The following is a 20,595-nucleotide window of genomic DNA, read 5'->3' on the forward strand; positions in this document are numbered from 1 at the left end:
TAACAATAAAGCCCCAGGGCCAGACAGAATCAAATTTAACTTGTTAAAGAATCTGCCAGACTCTGCCAAGAGACGCATGTTGAATTTATTTAACAAGTTTCTTGAGGATAATATTGTCCCTCATGACTGGAGGCAAGTGAAGGTCATCGCCATTCAAAAACCAGGAAAACCAGCCTCCGACCACAGTTCGTATCGACCGATTGCGATGCTGCCCTGTATCCGAAAGTTGTTCGAGAAAATGATCTTGTTTCGCCTCGATAATTGGGTTGAAGCAAATGGCTTACTGTCAGATACACAATTTGGTTTCCGCAAAGGCAAAGGGACGAACGATTGTCTTGCGTTGCTCTCAACAGAAATTCAAATGGCTTATGCTAGCAAAGAGCAGATGGCATCAGTTTTCCTAGATATAAAGGGGGCTTTTGATTCAGTTTCTATCAAAATTCTTTCTGAGAAGCTGCACCAGCATGGTCTTTCACCGACTCTAAACAACTTTTTGCTAAACTTGCTGTCTGAAAAACATATGCATTTTTCGCATGGTGATTTATCGACATCACGAATTAGCTACATGGGTCTTCCCCAGGGCTCATGTCTAAGCCCCCTTCTCTATAACTTTTACGTGAATGACATTGACTAAAGACATTTTGTCAATTCCTGCACGCTAAGGCAGCTTGCAGATGACGGTGTGGTCTCTATTACAGGTCCCAAAGCCGTCGATCTGCAAGGACCATTGCAAGATACCTTGGACAATTTGTCTGCTTGGGCCCTCCAGCTAGGTATCGAGTTCTCCACGGAGAAAACTGAGCTAATCGTATTTTCAAGGAAGCGTGAACCAGCGTAACTACAGCTTCAATTAATGGGTCAAACTATTGCTCAGGTTCCAACTTTCAAATATCTCGGGGTCTGGTTCGACTCTAAAGGAACCTGGGGATGTCACATTAGGTATCTGAAACAGAAGTGCCAGCAAAGGATCAACTTTCTCCGTACAATAACCGGAACATGGTGGGGTGCCCACCCAGGAGACCTGATCAGGCTGTACCAAACAACAATATTGTCGGTGATGGAGTACGGGAGTTTCTGTTTCCGCTCCGCTGCGAACATACATTTCATCAAACTAGAGCGAATCCAATATTGTTGTTTGCGTATTGCTTTGGGTTGCATGCACTCGACACATACGATGAGTTTAGAAGTGCTGGCGGGCGTCCTTCCGCTGAAAAATCGATTTTGGGAACTCTCATGTCGATTGCTCATCCGATGCGATATCTTGAACCCGTTAGTAATTGCAAATTTCGAAAGGCTTGTCGAGCTCAATTCTCAAACCCGATTTATGTCCTTGTACTTCGATTACATGGCACAAAATATCTATCCTTCTTCATATTATCCCAACCGTGTCAATCTCTTTCATGCTTCTGATTCAACTGTATTCTTCGACACATCCATGAAAGACGAGATTCGTGGAATCCCGGATCACATACGTCCGCAAGTGATCCCAAGCATCTTTCATAGTAAATTTCGAGAAGTCGACTGCAACAAGATGTTTTACACCGACGGGTCAAGCCTCGACGGCTCCACCGGCTTCGGTATATTCAATCAAAACCTCGCCACCTCATTCAAACTCAATGATCCTGCTTCAGTTTACGTCGCAGAACTTGCTGCTATTCAGTATACCCTTGGGATCATTGATACTTTGCCCACCGATCATTACTTTATTGTCTCGGATAGCCTCAGCTCAATCGAGGCTCTCCGTTCAATGAAACCTAGAAAGCACATTCCATATTTTCTGGGGAAAATCTGGGAGCGCCTGCGTGCTTTGTCTGTAAGATCGTACAAGATTACCTTAGTTTGGGTTCCCTCGCATTGCTCCATTCCAGGTAATGAAGAAGCGGACTCTTTAGCTAAGGCGGGCGCTTTGCAAGGTGACATATATGAAGGACCAATTAGCTTCAGCGAATTTTTCAGTATTACTCATCATAGAACCCTCGAAAGTTAGCAAACTTCATGGAGCAATGGTGAACTGGGAAGGTGGCTACATTCGATAATCCCTAAGGTATCGACGAAACCTTGGTTCAGGGGGATGGATGTGGGTCGGGATTTCATTCGCGTGATGTCTCGGCTCATGTCCAATCACTACACGCTGGACGCACATCTCCGGCGTATTGGGCTCGTGGAGAGTGGTATCTGCGCTTGTGGCAACGGTTATCACGAGATCGAACATGTTGTCTAGGCATGCGCCGAGTACTGTTCTGCCAGATCTCAACTATTCGATTCCCTTCGGGCCGGAGGAATATCACCCAATGTCCCGGTTCGAGATGTACTAGCAAGCCGCAATATTCTCTTCATGTCCCTTATATACACATTCTTCAAAACCATCAATATCCAAATTTAAATGCCCCTATCTTTTCTCTTATCATTCCCAGAAGTGCCCTCTTCCGCCTACCGTACCCCAACGATGGTTTGATTCGACTCCAAGACGAGACAAAACATCTGTCGAATGAACCAACAACACGAGATCTACAGTACAACATCACACGCGCAGCGCGGTGTGTTTCCGATCCGTATCTGAGCCGTACTACGAAATCGTCTGGAGGAACCCCTGCCGGCTCGAGGAAAACCGCCCGGCGTCCCAATACTTGATACATCCGTTCGAATCTGTAATCCTGGCCGTTGATTCCTGATGCCGGAAACTTAAAATTTATATCCCCCCCCCCCCGTTCAGCCTTGTCCACCCTCTCTCCCATGTCTCTGATACACAGATGTATGACTTCACCCCTTCTCCCCTTGAATATCTTCCCAAAACTTATGTGCCCCCCTATCTTCTAATTTTAGTTGATCAATCCGTTCGACCCCCCCCCCCTTCAGCCTTGTCCACCCTCCCTCCCATGTCTCTGATACACAGATGTATGACTTCACCCCCTTCTCCCCTTGAATATCTCCCAAAAGCTTATGTGCCCCCCTATCTTCTAGTTTTAGTTGATCAATATTTAATCTCGTTAAGAAATGCACAACAGTACCACTACTTTAAAATAGCCCTAATTAATTCCCCCTAACCTTGAACCACTCTCTCTAGTTATTTCTAGTTAATAAGCTTGTAAAATGTTCCGCTTAGTTAATAATTAATTTCTCCTACAATCTCCCTTATAAAAATCATAAAGTGAATTACTATAAAAAGAACACACAAAATGATCCGTCCCCCAAATCTTACGAATATTATATTATACCCTCTTTTATATGTATAAGTTAGCTGTAAAGTTTTTTTTAGTTTCATTATATAAAACAAAATAATATTGAAATGTGTAACCCCCTAGTTTTAAGAAATTCAAAATGTAAAACAATAAAAAAATGGCACCTTTAAGCTAACGCATACGTGCCTTATCAAATAAACAATTTGAAAAAAAAAAAACAAAAACTTCAAAGCATCTTTAATTAGCCATCAGTGATCTAGAACTGCGAAGCGAAGTAATTTGAAATTCATTTCAGTAGATTTTGAACCATTAAGGAATTATGATTGTTAATTCCGGAACCAATAGTCAGATTTGAATAAAATTCAATAACTTTTAATTGGAACATATCATATCTTTCGTTTAAAATCAGGTTTGTAAAGATCGATCAAGAATTCGCTGAGAAATAGATGGGACATTAACTTGAGAATTTGGCAAGCTCCCCGGGGGCATCAAGAACCGTCATAAGCGGCCAACATTGTCAAAGCTTCTTTGATTGGACATCAGTGATCTAGATGCGCAAATCTAAGTAATGTTGTATATATTTTAATATGTAGGTATTGCATCATTTGACCACCATGCTGGTACCAGATTGTATGGGAATTTGCAATGTGACCGCACTCCTCAACCCTCAACTTCGGAACCGGAAGTCAAATCAATTAAAAATTCAGTAGCAGGTTGTTACCTTTTATTTGAGACTAAGATTGTGCAAGTCGGTCCAGCTATCTATGAGAAACAGAGGTGACATTTTTTTGTGACGCATGCATACGCACACGGACATTTTCCGATCTCGACGAACTGAGTCGAATGGTATATGAGAATCAGCCTTCCGGGTCTCGGTTAAACAGTTGATGTTTGGAGCGATAATATAACTTTTATATATGAGAAAGGCATAAAGTAGGCAATCACGGAGAGCGGCTAAAATGTTGCGACTGGTTGAATCTATATGTTAGTAGCAGGAATCAGTAGCGTCTGGCTCAAATGGCACGTTCCTCATGTTGATCGGAGATTTGTGTCTTGCCAAGAATCGCCTATTCATCTTTTTTCTGATGGGAAGGATTGGGGAAGTGGTAAGGTTAGGGTTAAGGAAAATAACGACATAGAACAATTCTGCACCCCCGGAGGGATGCTGGTGCGGTGATCTTCAGGTGCTACAATAGCAGGAATAAAAACTTCCAACCCCCCGGAGAGATTTAGAATTTTTATTTAAGCAGTGAGCGGATATATCAAAACCCCCGTAGGGATATTGAGATAAACGAACGATAACACCCCCGAAGAGATATTGTCATTCACACTGGGTTAGGAACAATAGCATATCCATCAGTTTCAGCTCTCTGTACAAAGGTTCATCTATGTATGGAGAACCAAAAATCCCGATATTTAATTGAATTACTACAGCGCAGTTGCATATCAAATGATATGATGTTCCGTAATCGGATTCACAAAGATCACATGAATAATACTCAGCGCGCTGAATAGTAGCCATGTGATATTGAGTTTGCAATGTCCAGTCAGTGCCCTGACTAGAACAATGCAGTTGTGTTTGGAAAAATGCAACAAATTCTTTGACATTTTCGGACTCACATCCGGCAGAAAAGTCTTTGTTTGAACGCAAGTTTGCAAGCTACGCAAATGGTTGGCATGTTCGGATGCAGCCCAAGAGCAAATCTTGTGCTTTATCCAACTTATCGACAATGGTAGAACTGGTTCTGGACCAACGAAGTCAGTCGCAGCGCCAGCTCTAGCCAATTCGACCGTCCATTCATTACCTGTAAAACCGGAATGACCGGGTACCCATAGAAGGTAGATAGCATTTGAAAGGCTAAGTTCTTCTATTTGAGTTCGACATGCGATTATTAATATCGATCTCGAATCTGCCGAACTAAGTGCTTTCAGCACAGCCTGACTGTCAGAGCAAAAATAGATTCTTTTACTGCAAATTCCCTGTTGAAGTGCTGATTGTACGCCACACAGAATCGCAAAGATTTCTGCCGAAGGCAATACAAGCTTTCTTGATCCTGAAATCTATGTGAGCTGTCCAATTAAGTTTGGAGTCAAGAATTACCCCAACGTACTCAACTTGATCTCTGATAATAATTTCGGCGTCAAAAATTGTAATGGACGAGTACCGGTTGTAATCCTATGTTGCGTGAAATGCACCATTGTTGTTTTATTTGGGTTAACTGATAGTCCAACATGAAGACACCATTGCTCAACAACACATAAAGTTTGTTGCATCAAATCATAAAGTGTGTTAATGCAAATATCGGTGATCATTATATGATAATCATCGGCAAAACCATACGTCGAAAACCCAAGCTCATTAAGTTTCTTCAACAAGCCATCGGCGACAAGGTTTCATAGAAGTGATGACAGCACATCACCTTGAGGACATCCGCAGACACTCAGTCTCCTTATTTCGACTTGTCTTAACGATGAGCACAGATGTCGGTTGCTAAGCATTGCGTGTAACCAGTTCGTGATATATGAAGATACTCCATGACCTCGTGCTGCTTCCAAAACGGATTCGAAAGACACGTTGTCAAAAGCACCTTCATTATCTATAAAAACTCCTAAACTTGATTGCTTTTGTGAAAAAGCTTTTTCAATGTTGTAGACAACATTGTGTAACAAGGTGGTAGTAGACTTCCCCCGGTCGTATGCATGTTGCACTGCATGCAGCGGGTGCTCGCCCAAGCTAACATTCCGAATGTATTGGTCGATTAAATGTTCCACTGATTTGAGAAGGAAGGAGGTCAGACTGATCGGTTTAAAGCTCATAAGTGGCGCGGCCACCTTTGGGAATGAATTTGACAGTTATTTCCCGCCACGCCAATGGAATGAATCCTGTTGCAAGACTACAAGTAAGAATCTTTTTTAAAATATGCTTCATATCCTTTTTGTAGTAGAACTGGAATGATTCCATCCTTTCCCGCAAATTTTCGATCGCCTATTTGATCGATTCGGTTGTCACAATTGTACGAGCAAATGCTCAAGAATCAGAGCTACCTGAAAAGAACTCAGGGGCAGTCGTCAGTGATGGCTGCGTACAGTCTGGAGGGTTAATCTACTGGTCTCGTTGAGACTTCAGACATTTGTGCAGAGGCTTTTCCAACCACTTCGCTCAGAGGATCGAAGGGAATTTCTGTATGCTTTGCGAGCAAACCTAAATGCATCCGAGCCGTCCCTGCATCTGCGATTCCAAGCTCTTGTGAGTCGAACAAGCTCGCTATTCCACCAAGGTGTTCCTCTAGAAGCACGCATAACTCGAAGCGGGCAAGTCTCTTGGTATGCTGCTGCTATGAGTAAGCTTGTTTTATCCACGACCTCATCCAAGTCGCTTGGAGATTCAATCGTCGGAAGATACCGATGAAACCTAGTCGCCAAGCCCTCTTCGTAGAGGTTCCAGTTCGTAGATTTGGGATTACGATATGTGACGATATCTAGCGAGACGTTTGAATGATCAAAGACGATGTGCTTATGATCAGGTAACGACGGTTCGAGCTCGTTTGGTACAAGCCAGTTTGCCGACTCATGCGTATTATTACACCGTCAGAACAGAGAGCTACGTTTAACACCTGTTCTCTGTCAGTTCGCGCAAATGTTGGGTGATTTTTTTGCATTAAGTATGTGCAGATTTGTACTACTTATGTATTCACTTAATTCGGTGCCTCTCAAATTGATATCTGAGCTGTCCCAAATTATGTGGTGGGCATTTTCATCACTACCGATTATGAGAGGAAACTCATTTCTGCCACAGTATGATACAACCCTTTTGAAATCATCAGAAGGTGATGGTTCATTATGCGGCAAATATGCCGGACAATAGATGTATTTCTTGTTTATGTTGTCAACAATCATATTTACCGTGACAGCACAAATATCGCGAGTTGTGAGGTCGGATATAAGACAAGCGTCAATAGCACTATAGGTATTGCATCATTTGACCACCATGCTGGTATCAGTTTATATGGGTATTTGCAATGTAAACGTACTCCTCAACCCTTAACTTCGGAACCGGAAGTCCAATCAATTGAAAATTCATTAGCAGGCTATACCTTTAAATTGAGACTGCATTTGTGCAAGTCGATCCAGCTATCTCTGAGAAACAGAGGTGACATTTTTTTGCTACATATACACATACGTACACACACGCATACATGCACACACGGACGTTTTCCAATCTCGGCGAACTAAGTCGAATGGTATGTAGGGTTGTGGTAATACCGGTACCGAAAATCCCGGGAATACCGACCCATTTTTGGTACCGTAATACCGGTACTGAACAAAAACCAGTACCGGTATTTTCGGTACTATACAATTTTTTATGACAAATATGTTAACTCTGGCGGGGGATCTGTTTCAAAATATCGGTCTACAAGATAACGTTTAATTATATTAATTTTCCTTCCAGATAAATCGTTAAGATAACACATTTGTGTGGGAATGAGGTGGGCCATCATCATAATAATTCTAGAAGTTAAAGTTTTATTAACGAGATTCTGATTGGTTTTCATTATTCACTGGGTGGCGCGTAATAAGACTATTCTCTAAGTCATGTCTGTATTTGGTTTGCTTTTAAACCTTTATCTATAAAAGAACGAACAGTGATTTAGTAGCTAACAGTTATAGACTTGGTGACCCCCTTCTTCAAATGCGGCGATTTGTAATTATTGGTGATCGGAAAATTCAGCAAAACTCCATAGTTTACAGGAAAGCAAGGAGCCTTGATATGCATTAGTGAATAGTAGGCAAACGACATAAAGGTCGAAACCAATTTTCAGAAAAGCAAGAGAGGAAAAGCGATTAACCTGCTCGGATTTACTGCCATTCTCGCTTTGATTTACTGTTGTTAATAGGGTTTCATACATATACCATCTGTTCAAGTAGACGAAAGTCGCACCACTTATCAGTTATTGATTTCAAAGTGGCCTAGATTTCGAAATAAAAGAAGGTGCCCTGTACGAAAAGTATCTTCTGTGGAATTAGTCTTGCCATTCCGAAGCAATTAAAAACAATACATGTTTTTTGATCCGCACAAATCAATCATCTGAGAATAAGACCATCAGTTTGAGCCTTTTTCGAATTTTTAGGTTTGAAGCCTTTTTCGAATTTTTTAAAAAAATATTCAAGTACCGGTACTTTACTGGTACTGAGGGCTACAGTACCGTAGTACCGGTTCTCGCCAAAAAGGGTCGGTACTGCGAACCCTAACGGTATGTGAGAATCAACCCTCCTGGCCTCGGTTAAAAAATAGATGTTTGCAGCGATTGCATAACTTTTATATATGAGAAAGGTAAAAAGTAGGTAATCACGGAGTGCGACTTAAATGTTGCGACTGGTTGAATCTAAGTTAGTAAGTTAGGATAAAGGTTCTTTAGTATGCATAGTAGGGCATTGAAAAAAAACCATTTTTGAAATCTTGAAGCCCGCCCTCTCATACTGTGACAAATTACAGTTTATACCAAAGCATTTTTGAATTTAATGGAAATACTGTCATTTCTCAAAAAATGGCAGAAGTTGGAGTTTTGGGAATTTTGTCTCAAAAATCCTTCGTTCCTAATAGCCATTCTGCTGTCCGCTTCAAATCATATTTATTTCACAGTTTTTCGTATGTATAAAGGATTTCAGAAAGCGAACGAAACCTTTGCGAAAGTTCATGTTCTAGGACATTTGTCATTCATAGCAAATTTAATAATTTTATGGATCATATATTTCTATTATCCTCCAATCAATTTTTATTATATGCCATTATATGAAAAAAATATTTTGCAATTTTCAATTTATTTTCATGCACATATTTGGAGCACGAATATAAATGTAAAATTTAGTTCCGCCACAAATACACACAACTTTTCGTGCTTTCTTCAAGGAATTTTGTTATAATTTTACACGTTCATTGAAAATTACAGTTTCATTAAACGGGATACCAACGCACTTTAATGTATTTTGAATCCAATGTTGCTGTAAAATAAATGACATGTAATATTACACGAATGAAACTGTAAAATCATATGCTTTTTGATGCTCCCATTGAGTGCATCGAATTCAACTTAATTTTTAATCAAAATTTTGATTCACACTTTGTATAAATTCGTATCGATTTACATGTCGTTTAAATTTCATTATTTTTTGGTGTGCACGTATTTGTTTTTGCAGAAAATGTCACGTCTCTTTTCAGTGCATATTTTTTGCACAGGACTATTTATTCTCTTAAAACTTATTCTCGGATACAAGGACAAGACTCGGACAATTTGTTTTGAAATTGATGCATGCAAAAACTTCTACACCTTATTGAAAAGTTGATCTTGCGTCAAAATGTTTTAACTGACACACGGTCAAAAAAATGCGGACGAACATTTCCAAATTTCCTAACGGCTGAAATGGACTTGGTTGTTTTTTGCGTTTTTCAAACATGGCGGTTCATGTTTTGCTTTTAAGTTTAAAAATGTTTTTTAGCAATTGGTGTATTCTCGCTTGTATTTTGTTTGTCTAGTGCACTTCATTTAGCCAACGAATGTGGGAAATCGTGAAATCGTGTGTAAGTACAGTGGAACAAGATCTCTGACCTAAAGTCTTAATGAAAGTCAGATTGTGGTAAGTTTTGGAGTGAAATACCAACTTCACCATTGATTCTTCCAATAAGTTGATCGTGATTACCTAGTATACTGGTAAGTTTATGTGAGTAGATAATGAATCCGAAAATAAGTATTATTTGTAATTTTCATATTAGGCAATTAAGGGCGATTAAATGACGCGTTCCCTGGGCGATTTGGGGGCGATTTAAGGGCGGCAAATCGCCCAAATGTTGCATTTGAAATAGCCCCCTAATTGCCAGCAAATTGCTGGCAAATTGAAGGGCAATTAGCGCATCCGAGTTGGCAAATAGCCCCTTAGCCAGCAACTTGCTCTTTTTGACTGGGCAGAGGAGACATGGAGATTCGTAAGCCGAAAACAATTACAAAGTTTTGTTCGAATCGGCGATGGTCATGTTTTATAGTTGGCTACTATTCTTTGGTTGATTACAATTTTGATAGATAGAATGAGCGTATAATCATCATCATAGTATCAACTTCAACTTGTCAAACAAAACTTTCTAGCTGTATGATAGAAATGAATGCTGAATTCCAATATCCATATATTTTCCACAGAGCTTTGATAAAAAATCTTCTAATTATGGTTTTAAATGTTTATGGAACAGCTTTCTTTTTTATGGGCAATAAGTTGTTTCAAATTTAGAAGAGTGATATAGTTAAATTTCCTTTTCAAAAAGTTATCCATAAGAAAACCTTCAAATGTGAGCTTGGAAAGATTTGAAAACTATAGTTAAGGACTTCGGATTTATTTTGTGCGTGAGTAGAGTTAAGCTTAATATATGCCCACAATTTTCCGAAAACGCTTATGATCTTCAAAAGAAAATAATTTCAAATTGTTTATAAGTCAGTAGTATTGGAAAATATTTTTGATGATGTTAAATTTTATTTAATCACCATTTTTCCATACAAAATAATTTTGTTTTGGGGTTGGATATCAATAAAATAATAATCATTTTCCACGCTTTCTAGTAAAATTTTGCTATTCTAGAGCAAATAAATATTAGCAGCAGAGCTCAATTCAATCTTTTTGCGTAATTTTGTGGTTGTTTCGACAATTAAATCTAAGCATAGCTTTAGCCGAATAATGACCTTTGCACACAATTCACAACGTAAAGTAGGTTTCATTGAGATGTGCCATCGTCAGAATCCATCAACACACAGTTCGAGCTATCCGCAGTAATTTGATTTCGGTGTTGACTCAATTTGCATCTGTAGCAATCACGGTGAGTGATGGTTTCGATATTGCGATCCACCTGCAGCATCAACAGCTCTCTATGGACGTATTGTTTGATGGAATCCCCATTGAAGAGACCAGATCCGCTGAAGGGCTCTTGCCGTTTGTCAAGTATCTCTGGCCTGTAACTCTTGTTGTCGGGTCGATAGCTTTGCTAAAAGCTTCCCTGGGAGACATACTTCAATTGTAAATTCTTCAGCTGCGACATATTGTACCGGGAAGGACACAATTGTTCTATTTTTTCAACGAAGCTGAATAGAAAGATAATCCAGTTTCGCGAAAAGTGATAAAATGCCAGAATGGAGTGATCGAAAACATGGATCTTTATCTAATCCATCGCAAATATCTTACTTGTTTTAATATTTAAAGCTAATTGCTTTGGTCGAAATTTATATGTCGCCACGAACTGCTCTTTGTGTTTTCACCATAACTAAAAAACTTGCTATCTATTCATATCGGCTTTTCCAATTGAAACGCTACAAATAATCTTCCCGGGTTCTCATTGTGCTTTCAACGAGAGAGGACGTGTAGCACCGTGGCTTCGCGTCGTTTCTAGTTAGATCAGGGAAGTGGTGTTCCGGATAGTGCGTGTTTGAGGTTTAAGAATAAAAAAAACTATGATATCTTTCGGTCTTGAAGCACTGAGATTGTCAAGTGTAGAAATATGGCAAATATTGTTACCAAGTGTTGTGTTTGGCGGTTTCGGTTTGTGTGTCCAGTGACGCCATGCATGAAGAACATAAACCAACTGTGAATATTGAGTGATATGGAATGCAAAAGGGAGTATTTTTCTATGTTTTTTTTATATTGTATATGTACACTATTTCTTAGCTCGATCTAATGTAGGATGATGACATGAATGTGTGGTGTCGTGGAAGTTTTTTTTTCTTAAAAAAGAGTGGCGTTGGAGATACGGTACGCAAGAGCTTCAGTCTTTTGTTTCTGCTTTACATACCATTTACACGATTCGTTGGTGTTCTGCCACCGGCACAGCACGCCAAAAGTAGTTGCATGCACCGCCCATGGAAGCGTCGAACACGGCACCAACAGCACGGATTTTTTTAACGTACGTAACGTGTGAATGCGTGCAAGAGAAATATAACCTTATCCTGGCGGAACTGTAACGTGACGTGCAACGCTCTGTTCCATTGAGGTAAATGTATGTGTAGTGTGAAGCGTACTTTGAGCGTTGCTAGCTGCGCGGAAGAAATCGTATTTTTTGCTTGGTCTTCTTCGGATTGCTGTGGTCTAGTACACGTGCGATGGTGCCATTGTGATTGGATCGAAGGAAAATTGGAGAGGGTTTGATGGAATGGACTCGAGCGCTCTCATTTCGTGTCCATGCGTGCTCAGTCACTGCAACAGTGTTCAGTACATGGAAGCGAGACATCGTGTGCGTAACGTGGAAGAGATGATAGAGAGAGTATGTCTGTGTATGTATGTAGCTCGTGGTTAGATCATATCGGAGTGTGCTTGTTTATTGAGTGGTTTAAACTGAACTCTTACCGAGTGTGATAATATTGAATGCGTTTTCGGGCTTGCAGTGAACACTTTTCGAGTTCTGTATGATTTTTGTACCATTTTTTCACGTAGGGTAAAGCGTATGTACATGATGTTTCGGCTTATGCGAGGGGTTTTGCCAGAGCCCGCTCTGCATCGAGCATGTACCATACCATAGGTTTACTGAGATCATGTCTCGACAAGCATGTGATTGCGGCCTAGAGGCCAACTGTCGGGGTCCACTTTGAGTGGAGGTTCCGGACAGACCGTTACTAGTCGAACACGGTTCACAACAGTTTATGAAAGAGAAAACTTTTCTGTTTCGTTTATTGTCAACATCTGTGATTGGCGTGTAACGGTTTGTCCGGAATTTCCATTCATGGTGGATTTTGGCTGTTGGATTTTGGGCCGTAGTCGTGTGTTTGTCGAGATATGTACAGTACAAACGTGTGGTTGTGACGGTCCAAGTCGCGAGACAAGTGTGCGTTGAAAATGCGGGAGTTAATTTTCCTTTTGTTTCTACTGCAAGCGAGGATTGAATGTTTGTGCTGGTTGTGTGTGTCAACGAGTGAACGCGAAGGACGCCGTTGCTACGGCCACTTTATACACAGACTGCACTGGCAAAGTGTCAGAGTGCATCACTCAATATTTTATCTCCACAAGCTGAATCTGTAACGAGTACCGTTAGCTTTGGGTAGTTTATAGTGTGCGTCACTATCAATAGGGTGACCATATCAGGCGAGTAAAAACCCAGGACAGTCGAAAGGGGACTATCGCCCCCGTTACCATTTAATTTAATCGGCAATCCAGCATTGAGCGGATGAGACGAAATATTTTAAGATCATCTGTACAGGACCGGCGATGAGTTTTTGCACTAAGTACACTTCATTGAAGTAAAGCAAACACATCAACAGTCCCAAGTAGCTTCCCTGCGCTATTCTTGATGTAAAAGTAAATACCTGACAACCTCCAAGGACAACCACTATCTTCAGTTCTGAGAACTGGGATCAAAACGTTTGCAAAAACTACCGTTGATTACAAATTTCTCCGTTTTAACGATTGTTATATGAAAAATATTCCGATCTATATGCCATAATATCAGTTTAAGTACCACATTCCATACTCCCTGTTATGTAGGATACTAAACTCGACAGGTTGGTCGCTGTTCAGCATCCATTTAATCGTGGATTAGGTACTGCTTATTCCACGAAAGTTATGGATGTTTTCCCATTTCCCTTTTATGGATTGGAAACTCATTCGCGGATCTCGAATAAGACGAACAAATGCAACTGGCAAGAGAACCTAAGAAGAAGCAGAGTCACTAAAACGTCGATATATCTTCTCCCGGATTGAAAGCTGATTTAAGCCGAGAGGAAGTTCTGGTAATCATTGTTTCATTCATATTACTAGCGGCCAGAGTTTGGTCCACAACTGTAATTGCAATTCAATTTGTCCGGCTGCCAAATTCCCTAGCAAACGGACATCTCGTTCTTTCTCTCTTAAATATCCTTTAAGAAAAGAAAGTTGTGAAGAGAAGTAACGAGGTACTATTGAGAGATTAAAACTGATAGGATTGTACAAATGGAAGATTCGAGTGAATTAAACTGTTTGTGATCGGTTATAACTGCGATTTGGACAAGTCTGAATAACTCGAAGATTCAATAAAGAAAGATATTTTTGGCTTACAGATGAAAAACCAGGACAAATCAAACGTTTTCTTCGACTTCCCAGGACACCAGGACAGTAAGCGAAAAACCAGGACATGTCCTGGGAAACCAGGACGTATGGTCACCCTACTATCAATGAGTTTTTGCGATGTGTGTTAACACTGAGTGTCGAAGCTTAATATACAGGCATGCCATTGGAATAACAGTTTTCACTTTCTGCTGGAAGTTCTCGTGTAGGGTATACAGTGTCATTGTTCTTTCACAACAGTGAAATTAGGTGTAAATCTTTATAATAAACCAATGAACAGGTTTCACTCTATTGCCTGATTCGATCTGTTCCTTTTATCTGAAAATCTCGCATTCATGCGATTATCTATCGTGATAGTAGTTTAAAAACTGTATCTGTATCTACTATCTTGTTACACCGGAAGTAGTTGTTTTAATGCAAACTGCTATGTGGCAGAATGCGCACTTTCTTACCTCTCGACATTCTTATTGGAAAAGGAACCATCCGAGACGAGTTACTCTTTTTTCGAGCTGCATTTGTTTTCCGTTTCTTAAATTTAGTTCTCAAAAGTCTACCATGCCTCCACATGAGTTTAAGTCTATTGATGACATTTTGTCCTTAGACCGGCGACGACTGGGTGCTATCAGCCTTCTGCCGATAGTAGCAGAATGAGAGGGTGCGAACAGATCTAATCAAGGAAACACTGCCGTAAAAATGAATATCTGATCGGAAATCAGCCGCAACAAGACTTTAATCTGACTAATGTCGATGATCGCGGGTCAATACAACTGAAAATTCGCTGCGTCTGTTTTTATTAATCTAATTTCAAGTTTCGTTATTGCTAACCAGCCCGTGTATCAGACTAACAATTCGTTGTATTTCCCTTCAATGGTCGTTATTATCGCTCGTATACGTGTATTTTACAAATCATTCGATACGTGAAATAGGAAATACATACCCTGATTTATAACATCTCGCGCTATCATAATTCTTTGTCTGTATAAAGTGTTATCACTCGGTAGTTTTCAACTAAAATATATCGTAGAGAAGAAGTAGCGAATTCTGTCTAAATACCGTTATAATAGATAGTGATCCGGCCCATTACGCATATATGATTAGCTTTTCTAGGCAATACTCCCACGGTCGGCTGTGTGGAGCTCAAATTGCTTTTGTTTAGGAAACATAGGATACTCTCGGTAGCCGGCTACCCAGAGCTTAAAAAAAACCATAAACTTAACTAAATATTTTCTTTTTCGAGTGATCGCGTACTCAAAGACTAACTAAACAACTACCTAATAAAATATGCTTTTTAGGTCGCATCGCTTGCTTGGAGCGAATCCTAGACCTTACACCCTCCCAAACCACCAACTCCGCGACACCTATGGAAGAGTCTGATGAATCGTCGTCCTTCCGTTAAGTAGGTGGAGCATCAACACATCCCGTCTACCTTATCCTTTATCCTTCCCCGTGAACGATGGAGATGGGGGCGGCCGGCAATGATGGCTATCATGTGTTGAGGTTTTAATATGGGTCGGATTGGTATGAATTCCTACTTACCACTTCCTAAGCAACTCTTATTAGATAATCAGCAGTCATACATGATGAAATCAGTGTGCAATCCGCCAAAATCATCGTCACAACGCAACGCAACGCAACGCAACGCATGAAACGCTACAAATAATCTTCCCGGCAAGCAAAGAGATTACTTTACTGGTATGAGTGGTAGTAAATTGAAAACGAAGATTTTCTATGATTTGCTGCAATAGTGAAGATTATAACCTCATAACCCGGGATGTGATAGATTTTTTATTGCACAAAGGGGTGGGTGCCTGGTCGGAAGCAGTCCGCAAAACGAGCAAGTCCAGTCTACCGTGTCAGCATAACGTGGGTATATACTAACGCAGACGGGTTCAGTGATTGGTGATGAAAGGAATATAGGAAATGGTTTTTTTAGTAACTAGTAGTTATTATGAGAAAACAATATTAATTTTTGCATTGAGACAATTTTAGTAAGAAGCCAAAAATAAAAGGTTCGTAGATGGACACGTTTGAAAAATGCAATATATTTGCTTGTTACATTTTTGAGTTCTGCTTACTTGCAGGTTGAGTATATTTATTAATTACTAATTTAGATAGGATAAATTTTAAACAATGTATCAGTTGTTTTATCTTTTATTTCATTCGGAATGTGTCGTTCAAAACAGCCGTTTCCTTCGTAGTTAATGCAAAAAAGTTTCTACCAGAGATCTTATAGCCATGCTTGCGTTGTATTAGTATGACAGAAATAAATCGCTCCCGGACGTGTTGCTCGATGTAGTAAAAATTAAAATAAAACTAAAGCTGATGGGTTAAACATGGTTATTTCAGATTATGCATGTACCCTTTCTTCATTTTAGCTTGAGCTATCGTATCGCGCCCCAACCCACCAACACTACTCCGTTCAAGGAAGCCAGACTATTGCAAAAAATGAGGATGTTACTTGGGTTCATTTCCTACTGGCAGGCTGACGCAGCCGTTACACTAATGACGCATAATGAAACCAGTTTCGGCTTTCCGAGAGAAAACTTACCTTCATCCGGGGGCAGGGCCAGAACAGGACCGTCTTGCCGTACAGCACGGACAAATGGGTCGATAAGCTGTCGCAGTATCCGATGAAACTGTCACTTCCATCGTGAACCGTGTAGAGCACCGTCGAGATGGACGGATCGGACAGCCAGCGCTCGAAGCTGACCATATCTGTTGAATATAAAAGGAAAGCAATGAAAGAAGCCGGAATAAGTAGAGTACGAAGGGCAAAATGAAGTCTAAATTTATCTTTCGAAGAGAAGGCCGGATTATGGCTTCCTATACTTCTTTGGCAGGATCGGTACGAGCTTTGTAAAACTTGTGATGCAGTTGTACCTAACAGACACCTACGCATTTCACTTTTTTATGTACATTGAAAGCAATGGTCATCAGATGAATCAGAATTTTCAACTTAGCTTGGTCCAAATTGGATTATTTTACAGTTGAATGGGGCAGGTTAGAACGATAAAGAAATTACATTCCATAATAAATGTGTGTATGTATGAATGTATGTATACAAATGTAGCAGCTAGTTTGCTCTTGTTGGCGACAGTCTGGAAAGAGGTCCTTGCGTTTCAAAAGTGCATGAATGAGCAATAGGGCGGAAAAGATTTGTTTATTTACGGTTTTCGCTTGGGAGATGTAATTTATGCTATGGATTATGGATGGATTTAAGAGATAGTTTTTAATCCAAGATGATGATAGACTGTCACAAGGAGGCAATTCATAGCAGGAGACTATGAAAGGGTAACGATAAAAACTAATATAACTTGTGAATAGGAGGTTTCTTATTCAGTTTAGATTGACACAAGTATCTATTTTAAATCGATCTAAAAATATCAATGATGTCATTGCTTTGATTTTTTTACCATTGGTTGGTATAGAAACTTCTCACTTTGAAGATTTGTGACCTGATCAGAGACTAATAGAGACTACCAACTGACGTTGCGTTGCGTTGCGTTGCGTTGCGTTGTGACGATGATTTTGGCGGATTGCACACTGACTTCATCATGTTTGACTGCTGATTATCTAATAAGAGTTGCTTAGGAAGTGGTAAGTAGGAATTCATACCAATCCGACCCATATTAAAACCTCAACAGCATGATAGCCATCATTGCCGGCCGCCCCCATCTCCATCGTTCACGGGGAAGGATAAAGGATAAGGTAGACAGGAAGTGTTGATGCTCCACCTACTTAACGGAAGGACGACGATTCATCAGACTCTTCCATAGGTGTCGCGGAGTTGGTGGTTTGGAAGGGTATCAGGTCTAGGATTCGCTCCAAGCAAACGATGCGACCTGTAAAGCATATTTTATTAGGTAGTTGTTTAGTTAGTCTTCGAGTGCACGATCACTCGAAAAAGAGATGATCTTGTTTAGTTTTTGGTTATTTTTAAACTCTGGGCAGCCGGCTACCGAGAGTATACTATGTTCCCTAAACAAAAACAATTTGAACTCCACACAGCCGATCGTGGGAGTATTGCCTGGAAAAGCTAATCTTATCTGCGTAATGGGCCGGATCACTATTTATTGCAACAGTATTTGGACAGAACTCGCTACTTCTTCTCTACGATATATTTATTGGCTTGAAAACTATCAAGTGACAGCATATTATACTGGCAAAAATAGCGCGAGATGTTATAAATCAAGGAAAGTATTTCTTATTTTCCATATCGGATTGTTTGTGGAATACAAGTATACGAGCGATAATACCGAACACTGAAGGGAAATATAAAGGATTGTTAATCTGATGCACGGGCTTGTTAGCAATAACGGAGCTTTAAATTAGGTTCATAAAAACAGACGCGGCGAATTTTCAATACGTATTGAGCCGTGTTCATAGATACTAGTCAGATTAGTCGTATTGGGGCTAATTTTCGATCAACTATTCATTTTTACGGCAATGTTTTCTCGACTAGATCTGTTCGCACCCTCTCATTCTGTTCGCACCCTCTCATTCTGCGGTCTAAGGACCAAATGTCATCAATAGACTTAGAATCGCGTGGAGGCATGAGATAGGAAACTTGTAAGAATTTTGCTATCCCACCGTTTGACTACCAGAATGGATGGGAGAACAGTAATACTAGCAAATACCGACTACCATAAGAGCGGTGCAAATTTGAACGAGTGACGTAGAGTACTGCACTGAAAAAAGGACCAGGAGTGCGATTTTACGAAGTTTTAGCTTCCGATGGCCCTACATTTTCTGACAAAGTGAAGTTCTTGAATGTTGAGATTTTTATTACTGTTTAGAAAAGCAAAAGTATCATAAAGCTAGTGTCAGGCCTTCATGAGACCTCAAGAAGTCACTTTTGGAGGTATTCGTAAATGTAGATTTGTCGGTAGACGGTTCCAAATATAATAGAAAAATACCTAATTTGACTAATAGAGACTAATAGAGACTACCAACTGACGAAGAAAAACTCGAAATTCCGTGGTATATTGTGTACTAGATCTTCAGAAGTAGTAGAGAAGTATCACGGTCTCGTCAGTTCTGCCAACCTTGACAAACCAATGTACACGCAACCATAAAATAAGTTCTTTTAACTTAAATTTAGGTACTTTTGAGCTGTGCGTCGCTTTCGCACTTATTAGTGTTGTCAAACATAAAACGAGAGATTCGACTCAATCGAGGTCTTCCGTGCAGTAAGGTACTTTTAAGTTGTGTGGGGTATACTAGGTAAATTCAACTTAAATTTAAGTAAATTAAACTCAAGGTTGATTTTTGCCGTAGTTAAATGGAAACTACCTTCAACACGGTTTACCTAATTTTACCTTCCTGCACGATACCACGAGATTGAGTCAAAAGTACTGAATTTTAGGTAGTTTTTCGGTGGCGTGTAGTAATCTCCGGGCTTGTAAAGTTGGTAGCAGGTAATATTTGTTGACCGTTGCTAGGATCGTCGCTGCATGCATCTGTTGTTTACATGCAAAAATGTCTCCGTTTTTCTTCTCCGCAACGCCACAGAGAGCGGAGGAAACCGACTAGAAAATTAGGCGGAACATGTCTGAAGCGGAATTGATGATATGTTAATTTTCAAAGGAGAAATATCATTGATAACGTAAAGTGCGAGCTTGACATCTATTAGCTTTTCAACCACAGGTGAAGCAACACGTAATCTGGCAAGTTTTACACCGTTCGGGGATTTTATTTCAAACGCAGTTCGTGTGCATTTAAATTGCTGAATGAGGTGTTGGCCAAGAAGCCGTTAACATTATGAGGATGGCGTCTGAGACATTTCGGTGCACGAAAGATGCACCATGAAATGCCCAGACAGATTAGCGTCGTGAGATTTTGCACTACAGGCCAAATACGATGTAGGGTACAGACAAATTTCGCTTCGGATAATCGAATTACCCGGATAATCGAATCAAAACAAATGATTTTTTTCTTCGTGAAATATATTTGTTATAGGGTGGATGTACCAATAGTCGCATATTTAAGGAAAACGTTTGATAAAAAATCGATGAATAGACCTATGGGCGATGTTAATAGTGTAACGAAAGCTTTCATTCCCTACTTCATTGGAAAAATATAAAGATGGTTTAATAACCAATTTATGTATTCAAAACCGCTTGTACCACTATAGGAACACATGTACCAATAGTGGTGCAATCGCTAATTTCGGTTCCTATTGTTGCAAAACCCATTGCTTTCTTATGGGACTTGCAACCAATCTTCCCATGAACATCGATAAGTTTGCACCTGTGTACAAAATTTCGTGCATGCGTTCAACATCAAACTTGCTTTGCCTTTGTGTACAGGTTCGCCTCGAACACCGAACCCAAGAGAACGTTGTGCAAACTTAGGT

The 20,595-nt window shown here is 40.1% G+C and overlaps 1 protein-coding gene across 1 annotated transcript in view; it reads right to left on the reverse strand.

The window, feature by feature from the left end:
* The window catches only part of LOC131680700 (uncharacterized), a 72,391-nt gene that overhangs the window by 24,714 nt on the left and 27,082 nt on the right, over positions 1 to 20,595 (reverse strand). Inside the window, exon 2 of the mRNA XM_058961409.1 lies at positions 16,789 to 16,955. Within this exon, the coding sequence (XP_058817392.1) occupies positions 16,789 to 16,955 (167 nt within the window). The remainder of the gene's footprint in view (positions 1 to 16,788; positions 16,956 to 20,595) is intronic.

The sequence above is a fragment of the Topomyia yanbarensis genome, chromosome 2 (genome assembly GCF_030247195.1).
Source record: "Topomyia yanbarensis strain Yona2022 chromosome 2, ASM3024719v1, whole genome shotgun sequence".
NCBI classification, from domain to species: domain Eukaryota; kingdom Metazoa; phylum Arthropoda; class Insecta; order Diptera; family Culicidae; genus Topomyia; species Topomyia yanbarensis.